The 11,245-nt window shown below is 40.5% G+C and overlaps 1 protein-coding gene across 2 annotated transcripts; it reads right to left on the bottom strand.

Annotated features, from left to right (window-relative positions):
• Window positions 1-38: 38 nt before the first annotated feature.
• On the bottom strand, window positions 39-10,742 carry engase (endo-beta-N-acetylglucosaminidase). 2 transcript variants are annotated; one of them, XM_044099060.1, is made up of 14 exons: window positions 10,557-10,742; window positions 9,748-9,824; window positions 9,454-9,655; window positions 9,191-9,339; window positions 8,858-9,012; window positions 6,379-6,527; window positions 5,762-5,933; window positions 5,575-5,681; window positions 5,378-5,489; window positions 4,135-4,322; window positions 3,047-3,189; window positions 2,594-2,693; window positions 2,382-2,493; window positions 39-1,288 (listed from the first exon to the last, which is right to left on the bottom strand). In XM_044099060.1, exons 1-14 carry the CDS (start codon window positions 10,676-10,678, stop codon window positions 899-901), a joined length of 2,178 nt encoding a protein of 725 aa, XP_043954995.1. In that variant the 5' UTR covers window positions 10,679-10,742; the 3' UTR covers window positions 39-898. The 2 variants fall into 2 exon arrangements, with proteins under 2 accessions (XP_043954995.1, XP_043954996.1); XM_044099061.1 differs by having other exon boundaries at window positions 9,748-9,853; window positions 10,557-10,694.
• Window positions 10,743-11,245: the final 503 nt, after the last annotated feature.

Consider the following 11,245-nt stretch of genomic DNA (forward strand, 5'->3'; position numbering starts at 1 on the left):
GGCCTTGCTAGAATATCGATGCACCTGAACACTTTTTATATTTGCATACTTTTCTGTTTTTTATTGAGGTGGTATTTGGTTAACCAATACAAAGTGTTAAGTGCTCACAGTTGACAACAAGTATATGCATTCACTGTATGAAAAGATACAAAGTAGAACTTCCTGAAATAAAATCAGACTAAATTTTCTGGTCCTCCTTCAAACTTCACTCTGTATTTCTGTATGGGAAGCTCCTTCTAGCCACCTTGTTTTTCACAGCAAACTTATCAGTTGATGGATTTTGTTAAATGAGCCACTTCTGGTCAATGACTCACTTTTTACATAGCAACTCATCGTTATGGCTTCTATGAAGACTGGGATTGTTAGTGTGGTTGAACAGTGGTCTCAGAAATACATTTCTTCAGGGCCACAGTCCTACAGATTTTAAATGTGTCCTTCTTACACACTTGAAGGAGCTGTTCGCTTTTTGAGGAATGCAGTTTGAGACTCAGAGGTTGCCCTAGTAACCAGTGATGGTGGGATGAAGCTTCATTTGCTCTACTGTGACATCAAGTGGACTATATATGTAAAACAGGCAACATGAAAACATGATATGTGAAGCCTGGAATTGAATAAACAGGTAAATGTTTGTGATTCTGACAAATACATTCTGATTATAATCTTAATCTGTTTACATGAAACAATGGCTGGATCAAAAAGAGAACTGGGGTTGTGAATGGCTTGTTACTTTAACCACGTTATTTATTACTTAAAAATAAAAACTCTCACGTTCAGGTGGTTTCTCTGAGATGATTCCATCTGCTACAAAAAAACATCCACGCTCAAGATGTATAAATGAAAGTCTTTAAAGTGTGGAACGTATTTGCATTCAGCTCCTTGTGTGAAATCCACGTTCAGATCATTCTGTGTAGCTGAGTAGTCTTCTTCCCCACTGGCTCTCCGGGACGAGGGAGCCCCACCTGGTCACCGGCTCCACCAGCAGCTCCAACACGCTGGGCGGCTCAGGCACGAGCAGCTCCGTCACCCTGAACTGGTTGGAGTAGGCCCTGGCCAGCAGCTCCAGCTGACCTGGAGGGATTCTTGGGTCCGGTCCTCTCAGCCTTCTCCAGTACACCCTGAAGTGGCGCACAGATTCCAGGGGGCAGTCCCAGCGCAGGGTGGCATTGAGGCGCAGGTAGGGCGACGAACCCTCTGGTGATGAACCGGCTCCACGCAGCCAAACCACGTCATCAATGCACAAGCCCCGAACGGGGTCGGTGGGTGGCTGCAGAGTATCCACGTCCAGAACCTGACAGAAACACAGCAGGTGGAAAAACAGCTCCTTCAAGACAGGATAGACCTAAAAAGTAAACCAGTTGTTTTAATTATTGGATCTATATAGATACATTCATTCTGGATGGATATTATAGCACTCTTAGTATCTGAAACTAATCCAAGTTGTTTATCCGGTTAGGTGACTTTTGAAGTATAAAGTTTAACAATGGTTGAGGTCAAGGCCATTCCAGAAGCTTAATGTCAGAGTGTTTTATCCTCTTTAAAATTAGTTTCAGTTTGAGAACAATCTCCACTTGATTCAAGGTGGAACCTCTGATAAAGGAAATTAGTTAAGATGTTCAAGAATAACCTGAGACCCACTGACAGACTGAGCAGAACTGCATAGGAAGGTGATGGCCAGGCGAGTTCTTCACTGAATCCAGTAGAACAGTTTAGAAAACATAAATATGATCTTTATGCGTTTCTGCAGGGACTGAAAAAGGCACATGGCAGTGAGCTTGAAATCTGAAGTCAAAAATATGAATAATTAGAGTAAAACTGGATCACAGCATATGAAACTGACTTAAATTATATGACAAAGATAGGTCTGGACTTTAACTAGGCCATTTTATCTTTATGTCCAAACATGGAGGAACAGCATTCAGATGATGCACCACAAACCTGGAACAAACTTTCTGAAAACTGTAAAACAGCTGAAACAATGCAGACTTCAAACACACCTGTCTAGAGAATAAATGAAACATTAATAAACGCTCGGATGTGAAATAATGCCATCGGACAAAATGTTATGTTTCAATGGTTGACTGTGTACTTTTGTGTTTTAATGATGTAGAGTGCTTTGAACTGCCTTGTTGGTGAAATGTGCTGCAAAATAAACTGATAGAGTGATTACAGCCCTTTATAATAATGCCAGAACATAGTTAAAAAAAAACTTCCCCATTTTTCCCAAACAAAAAATGACTTAAAACTATGTTGGAAATGGTCGTTGAGATGCATAAAAACCATAAAAACTTCATGCATCAAACCTTCTCCAGCAGCACTTTCTATTTCTCTGTCCCATCTAGAAAATGATTCATGTTCTCTGTAGAGAGCAGTGATCGTCTCACCATGATCTCTCCCACTCTGCAGCTGAAAGTCGTGTCCTGAGGCTCCCCTTCCCGATGGATAAGGACACACACTTCTCTGAGAACGCAGCCATGAAGCTCCAGTTGTGAACATCTGCTCAGAGCAACATTGGAACAACAGAAAGAACAGACATTTACGCTCTAAAATGAAGTCAACTCAACTAAAGTGCTGCTCCGCCGTGGTTGTGCCTCACCTAACAGTCCATCCATGCAGGTCTCTGTTTCCACAGAGCTCAGACATCTGGCTCTCTAGCTGCGGTCCACTTCCCACAGTCTCAGGGGTCACACTGCTTACTGTGGAGAAACACAGAACATTTATCAGCTCAAACTTTAAGATGCACTGCTTTCCTTTTCAAAAACATCCAAGTCAGCTTTGGATTGTTTTCCTTTATAGAAAAACTTATTTGATTGTACATTTCTAACTTGAATTGTATTTAAGATCAAGCAATTGTTATAGAAGAGCTTAATATACATGTTTGGTTTTTATGTTTAAATGTAAGGTTATACTGAAGAAAAACTGTTGCTGTACAGATCTATTATAGAACTTCTACATTGTGTGTTTTTGATCCAACAACAAATCCAGTGGATTTTTGGCTGTGTGTTTCTCTTCATATTGGTCCTGAGGTTAAATTCCACAAGATACTCACGTGTGACCTCATGGACATCAGTGTGGGAACAGTGAGAGGAGTCTGTTGTCCTCAGCTGCAAAGAGACGGTGATCCCAGCAGACGCTTTGTACACCAGAGTTACCATGATCTTGGATTCCAGAGGCACATGGAGAGAGAAAATCCTGGAAAATACACAAAGAACCTGTTTAAAGATTGTAGCATGAATGTTTTTATTGAAAAGACAGAGCAAATGAAACGATCCACAACACTAGGAGGAAACACAATCATGTTTGAAGTAAGAATATCTTCAGCTGAGGTCACAGATCCAGGAGACTGGAAGGAGACTGGACCTCTGATTGGATCCTCTGGTGTCTTCTGGAGTTACATCAGAGCAAATCAGGCTGAATTTTGTTCTGGAGAAATCAAAGAACATGATCCTCACAGTGCCGCCTGCTTTGTCCAGATGATAGTGGGCTTGTTGAAGCAGGTGTAGATTCACAGCATGATCAATTCTAACTCCATGACGATCAGCAAACTGCAGGGGGTCTTGATATGTCCTTGTCTGCTTACAGGAGTCCCTCCAGGTTTATAGTCATTGATGACTGATGGGTGAGTTTCCTTCGGTAGCAGAACCAGGCAGGATGTTAACCACATTAATGGAACTTTCTTCTGGGTTGGCCTAAGACTGAAGAGGTGCTGCACAGGCCCTTCAGGACTCCGGGGCCCCCACCATCTGGACCTGCAGTCTTCCTCTCCAGCTTCTTCCTGCATGCCTCCTCGCCATCTTTAATCTCAACTAAATTACTCCTCAGTAATCCCCCGTCTCCCTCACTTTTTTGTCTTGTTTAACAGTTCATTTGGGTCACTAGTGGTCCAGGGTTTGTTACTCGGGAAGTATTTCACTGTTTTGGTAGAGAAAGTAGCTTAATTAGTTGGCCTCACACGGAGTCATGACACTGATGTCCTCTCCGATCTGTAGCCTTAAAATAATCCTGTTGGGTTCTTATGCAAGAAACGTATTCAATCACCGTGTAAAGCCATATGTTCTATTCTACCTCATGATAAACACAGGGTTGGTTATACAGTTAATATAAATGTGTATACGTAAACACACGCAGGGACTTTACTTGGCACAAACTGGAGTGTTTAAAGTTGTGGGGATGAGTCCGTCCAGCAGCAGCGAGCAGCCTCCGTTCCAGGCGTCTTCAGGGCAGCCGCTGCTCCTGACCCAGCCCCCGTCCTCCAGAGCCATGCGGTAGTACAACGGCTGGATCTCCTGAGCAGCCAGGTTGAACCAGCTCTTTGCCGTCTCATGCTGCAACACACAGGAAACAGCAAGCCGACGGTTCTTTTTACCTCTAGGTCAACTTTGAAGCTGGGAACAGGAACAGTAGGTTGTTTTATGCTACAGAGTCAAAATTTGAAGAAAATGGACGTCAAGAAACGGAATGTCAACTTTTAAACAAAATGTCCAAAACAAACAAACAAAACTGAAAGTGAAGTGTCATTTAGTATGGATGAAGCTTTAATCCAATCCAAATGTTGATCTTCATGTTTAACTTTCATTTTGTTTATATTTCTTTTCAAACCTACAGACAAGCTCTATATGTCAGAAACAAACCTTTTACACCTTAAATTAAAGTGCTTGGTCTACTTCAGGAAGATCTGACAGTCTTTAGCTGTTTCATGCATAGCGGTCACTGCAGTGGACAGCTCTCTAAAGGCCATTTTCTAGTGTTTCTTGTGGATTTTTATGTTATAAATACACACAGACCACTGAAGTGGACACTAGTGCATCATAACCTATCATCCGTCCACTGCAAGTGCAAGAAAAGTTTTGTTAAATCCAATATGGCAGAAAGTAAGCAATTTAGGAATATCCAGTCCCTCCTTCTACTGTAGAGAAACTTGCAGGTAAAAAAATATTGTGACATCATTTAACCCCTTAAAGACTAATACTACTGATGCATTTGCCAAATAACCACTTTGCATTTGGAGAAGATTTTCACTGATCACCTACAAAAAAAAAAAATCTTAAAAAGAATTTTTTTTTATATTGCAAAAGTTTTCCCACCTTTTTAATGTCTTAAAAAAAATCAAAAACACTTTGGGAAATAATTCTGACATAAAGGATCAGATTTCATTCATAAAAGAGTTAGAATGTTACAGGTTTATCATCTGCATGATGATAAACAGCAACATTATCAGCCTAAAACTAAATAACTAATTAGTCATCAGAGTAATAGATTAAAGACACAGGCATTTAAAAACTTCATGCACGTTCATTGTCATTTTATATACATATACTGATACTAGCTGATGCGGTGGGGGTTGGTTTTATGCATTTTATATTTTACTCCTTTAGGGTACCTGTCCTTTCCTGTAGACTGCTTTCCCAAAGCCCTGGCAGAAGGAGGAGATGAATGGAAGCTGTGAAGCTGGTCGGTGGATGTACAGGTAATCTGAGAGAAGAGCCCAGAACCTGCAGAGGGAAGCAGAGCATCTCGGTGTCGTTATGCCTGCAGACCTTCCCCAGGTGAGCACTGCACACGCTGAGCAGGCCTCACTTGTCTTGATGGGTGCGGAATTGGCTCTTATCACTTTGACACTCATACACCCATCCGGGAGCGAAGATGGCTGCAGAGAAGTTGTGCTTTCGGATGACTTCCAGAGCCTGTCAACAGCCAGAACAGGATGCAGAACTAAGACAGAGATCTGAGAAGAAACAACTGGACAGACTGTAACAGTCTCTACCTTATTGGTTTCCAGCATCCCTCCCACCACCTTCCCTCTGGCAAACACGTCCACCCCGATGTACACATCAGCCTGACGGCCTTGGACGACGGAGTAGTTCTTCATCCCCTCCAGGTTTTCCTCTGTCCAGTTGTAGTTTGTAAAGAAGCCATCACAGGCATCAAAAAATATCCTGTCAGAGAAGAGTGAGACGGCTGAATTAGTGTCAACAAACCAATCATTTTGATTCTAGGACGATGTGTTATGGTGACAACATGTATTTCATAAATATTAAAGATACACATTGCTCATGTCTGAAGGAAAAATGTTGGATGAAGAGGTTTCTTACTTAAAGTAGTAAATAATATATCCTGCTATCCAGAAGACAAAGACTAATGAGAGAGAGGAGAGGTGTAGCTGTTCCCTGGAGGTCAGCTTTCCTAAACAAACTGTCCATCTACCATCAAATGCTCTCCATATGTCCACTGAAATTTGAAAACACCACTGATTGTAGCACATAAAGTCAAAAACAGGCGGAGTTTTCCCAGAGAAGCTGCAGGTCTGCGCTGTGCGGTAGTCAAACAGAACCTCAGACTGAAAGAAGATCAGATAAAGGTTTTCTTCTCCCGTCTACTCGCCTGTTGGACTGGTTGAGTTCATTCTGCCACGTTAGCTTTCCGTTCTCGATGACACTGTCGTACCACAGCACCAGGCTGCTGGGCACTCGCTCGTGCATCTGCTCCGTCAGGTAGCGCAGAAACAGCGGAGCGTTCTTCACGGCTCCCTCCTGCGAAACATCAGCGCAGAGATCCAGCCTGCTGCCTGTTTTATTCATTGACCATTTACACCACTGCTTATACCTGACAGCAGCTGGAGCATTTCATTTCACTGGGTTACAAAAACATTGTGTTTGGAAGTTGTCTATATATTTTTTCAACTGTATTAGGACTATGAATCCAAAAATGAAGTCCATTTTTCTCAATCAGGTCAGGTTTTTATTCTACTGGTAATTTGATTTAGAGAACTCTGATCTTCTGACTAAACTGATGACATTTTTGTGATAATTTTTTGGCTGTTGACCAGTGTTATTGTTGACTTGCAATTAGTGCTGATTCAGGCTGTTGACCGTATAAAGGTTTTTACTGAATTGCTACATAATGATTGGTAATGTTTTAAGTTTATTGAGGAAGGTACAAAAAAATCGAATCAAAATCTCTGCTCTATCTTGCTCTTTCATTGTCTCATGCGTTTATGAAAATGCACATGGAGTACCAGCGTCATTAAAAACTAAGAATCTGTTATAGATTCTTAATGGACAGAACGGGAACTGGTTCTGCTTTATAGTCAGTTTTAGATGATTATTGTTGTCTTTTTTGGGTACAATTTAGTTTCATTGGTGTTTTGGTGCATTTCCTTGTTCCATTGTAAATTCCAGTTCATTCCACTCCTTAGAAGCAACAGAGGGAAGATTTGCCAGTAGGTGGAGGCGTCAGTAGCTGCGTTTCCACTGACCATTTAATTGCGCAAATTGGAATCGCAAAAATAAATTCACTGAATGGAAACACGCAAATTTCAAAAAAATCACATTTTTTGATAAAAAGTATTTGCGTTAGGATGAGATGGTTTTTCGTCTTTATTGACAGCATATTTTGCAAAACTGCAATGGAAATTTTTTCGGCTTGTATGGGTCATGTGATCAACAACTGAACAGTACTATTGGTGAAAACTACAAAAATGACAACAGGAAGTGGTAGGAGGATGACAGATACATGATTAGATACATGAATAATCTTATTCATGTGATTCATGTTTCTTATTTAATTGCGAAATTGTGTTTTTCAACATTAGTGGAATATCGACAAAGTTTTGTGTGCATTTGTAATGGAAGCACAGTTTGTGTAAGCAGCAACATCAAGTATGTTGTCAGGTTTTTTTGTGCATCTCTTACCTGGTAGATATGATGCCATAATGAAAGCATAATGCTTGAGGGAAATGGAACCTTAAAGGTGGCTGCCGGCTGTGTAGAGGTGAAAGAAAACCAGAAACAAAGGTGTCCTACCAGCTCCAGGTTAGGAGATGTTGTTAAAAATGATAAAAGTATCAGTCCCTGGTTTAGTTTAGAGCAGAGGACAGATGGTAGAAGTATTGCACTTACGCAAATACTCTGGAGTGGTTTATTTGCCAGTCCTTCTACATTCCAGCCCTCACCTACGCCAAGCGCAGCGTGCATGAACTGAAATGATGAGGTCAAGCGGCCAAACGAGTTTCTGTTGAACAAGTCGGAAAAAAACTAAAGCCGCCTTTAAAGGAATGCGAATATTATTTAGCTTTCTAAGGTCACACACAATATTACGCTTAATAAAACGAAAAGGTTGTTTTTAAAAAAAAAAAAAGATGCCCCATTCAGACGTTTGCCAGTAAGGACTTTACAGTACAATTCAATACTAGGGCTCCTCATGATCACAGAGAGGTAGTCCATGGTCAGCTCACTAACAGAGCTGTCCTAGCTGAATAAAGCTAGGCTGCAGATATAACCTACCATGATTCAGATGTTTAAAACGTCCCTGATAACATCAGGTTTATTTTATGAATGGAACTGTGTGGATGTTGTACGTGGCTTGGTTTTCTTGTTGGTCTGTTTGGTATATTCTATGTTCTACTGCTGGCTGGAAAATGACTTGGTGATAATGAAGATACCTTTAACCGCGAGGAGCACAGCCATGCCACAAAACCTCTGAATAAACCAGTGCAAGCTGAGGTGTTGGAGGTGTGGGGGGGCACAGGGGGCTTCCAGTAAAGATGACTTCTAGAGTAGGAAAATGTCTCTGATAAAATGTGTCAGAAAACTACGATTTAAAGGACTTCAACAGGACACCAGAGAAGGTTCCAAAGTGACTGGAGTTTTCTTTGACTGTTAGAACCACGGAGACAGGAAGAGTTTTAATTTTGAGCCCTCTCTGATCCTATTTTATAGTTAGTTTGAATTTAAAAATACAAATTTCATTGTTTCTTCAACTAAGAAGTTGTCTTTTCTGTAACATGCACACAGCTTAGAAGGAAACCAGTGTGTTTTGTTAGTATGTCCATGAGGAGAAGAAGTGCAGACTTATGACTCACACTCAGAGGGTTCTCTATGTTAATGAGCCAACCATCAAAGCCGTAATAATGACTGATCTGGACCAGCTTGTCAGCCACGGCCCGGTACGACTCCTCATCTTTCAGGAAGGCCTCGCACACCGCCTCTCCGTCAGTCCACTCTGTGATGAAAGTCCCTGAAAAGCAGCTCTGTGATTCAGATTACAACAGAAGGTGTGAAGACAGGTCTAAATATGAGGCCAAACATGTTCTGTCATAACTGTGTAACAGTTCACAAGGGGTATTAGTAGTTCTGAAAATCACTGTAAAAACAACTCCAGGATATCAATCGAGATGAGGGCCTTTTATGCTTACCAAGAACTATGACTCCATGTTTATGTGCAGCATTCGTCCACACGGCTGGAGGAATAGTGACCATCTGATGAGTGAAGTAGTTAAAAATGTCTATGTACTGCCAATGGTAGAAGGCATAGGGTTCCTCTGAACTGGTGCCTTGGACAAACCTTAAAAAGAGAAGTAAGGATGAAATGTCATTATAAAAACACAGATTTTAAAGCAAACATTCAAAAGAGAACTTCTAAATAGTAGAAGTGTAATCAGAGATATATCCACCACACCGGTCGTCCAGGTAGCCACCCATCATGTCATGGGACACCAATGTCCTGCGTAGACAGTTGGCCAGACGGGGCTTCCGAGGGGCCAGAGGAACGGCTGCCACGTTGAAGGGGTTCGCCTCGCTTCGGCTCCATGACAACAAGTCATTCATAGAGGATAGACCACAGCTGATTGGTTCGGTTGTGTCTGCGTCATAATGTTTGGCTGGGACAGGAAATAAGAATAAAAGCAACACGACACGTCATCATACCGGCTACAGGTCAGAGTGTCATCAGTCTCCATGACAGCCGTCTTACCAGGAAGAGCAGAAGGCGAATACTTGATGACCTCATGAACACTTGAGTCCACAGGCTGGTCAAAACACGACTCGGTCCTGAAGAAACACGAGTTGCCTTTGCCTTACTTTATGAAGAAATGCAGTCCAGAAAAAAAAAGAGGAAATACAAATATTTGGAAATACTGGACTGAACAGCTGGAATACGTTTAACTATCTGCAAGGAAGCCATCGATGCTCTCGATTATCTACATTGGTTTGAACTGCACTCTTGAAGTTGGGATAGTGTAAAACGTAAAAGTGCAATAGAGCTATTGAACAGTCTGAATGGCTCTGGACTTTCACACCAGGTTAACAGATCCAAGCCGCAGGACCTGGACCGGGTTATTTCCAGATGTCTAAAAGTTTGTGACTGTTGTTTTTTCTGACTGTAGCATAAATATGAATCACTTAAGTTCTCCTCACCAGCAGATTTACCTTATAAGGAGGCATAGTAGAAAACTTCTAACTTCAGCCCTCTACTGCACAGACTTGACTTTACCAACATGATGTAGTTATAAAATACAAACTTAGCATTTTTGGGACCTACTTTTGCTTACACTTCCACCACTTTTAACTCAATCTTTTTCAAAAAAAATTGTGGGATCTGTTGTGAGTGGCTTTCTCCACTTCAGGCTACATTTTTACATTTTAATCATTTTATAACCTTAGAAAACCACGTAATGTCGTAATCACCGCGACATAATTTTTGTCTGTTTGTTTTAGACGGAAACTCTCCAAACTTAGCTTTAATCTGTGAGCATATGAAGAAGTTTTTCCTAGAAACTGTACCGTGTCTTTTTACTGTCCACTTTCCCGTCTTCAGCAACGTCTTCAGCATTTCTTTTGAGATTATCAGCAGCTGGCAACCCGACTTCTCCGAGAATCATATTTTTATCACCAGTTAATTCCATTTCTCCGCACTGAAAGGAGTCAGCAATGCAAGAAAAACCAGGAAACTCCAAACAAACAACTACTTCCGAGTTTATCCTTTCAGAATAAAGATTCCGTGTTGGAGGCATACAGTGAATGGTACAACCACAAATTGTCCTTTTTTGTCCTATTTTTCTGTGTAATAATAATAATAATAATAATAATAATAATAATAATAATAATAATAATAATAATAATAATAATAATAATAATAATAATAATAATAATAATAATAATAATAGGAGAAGAAAGTGCTAAAAGATAAGTCATTTGAAACTGAAAAAAGTAATAAATAAAGATTCGCTCAAAATTAACCAATACAAATTTTATATTGTTTTTGATATTGTTAAACATAATATTTTTATTGCGTGTGACGTAGTGTTATTTATTAACTCCCATCTATAAAAAAATGATGTTGCAGAAGAAGGGAAAGAGGATCAGCCGCAATAAAAATAACTTTGAAGTAATAAAAATTGAAATTCGTAAACTGCACAAACATACGAAGCAACATTTTTCATCAAGTGATAAAATAACAATTTAAAGGTTTA

This window comes from Gambusia affinis, linkage group LG19 (genome assembly GCF_019740435.1).
Source record: "Gambusia affinis linkage group LG19, SWU_Gaff_1.0, whole genome shotgun sequence".
Classification (NCBI taxonomy): Eukaryota; Metazoa; Chordata; class Actinopteri; order Cyprinodontiformes; family Poeciliidae; genus Gambusia; species Gambusia affinis.

Coding starts and splice junctions, on each gene's coding strand:
- engase (XM_044099060.1), bottom strand. CDS start 10,678: ATGGAATTAACTGGTGATAAAAATATGATTCTCGGAGAAGTCGGGTTG. Junction 9,825..10,556: donor GTGGACAGTAAAAAGACACG/GTACAGTTTCTA, acceptor GTGTTTCTTCAG/GACCGAGTCGTGTTTTGACC. Junction 4,323..5,377: donor CAGTCTACAGGAAAGGACAG/GTACCCTAAAGG, acceptor TGTGTGTTGCAG/CATGAGACGGCAAAGAGCTG.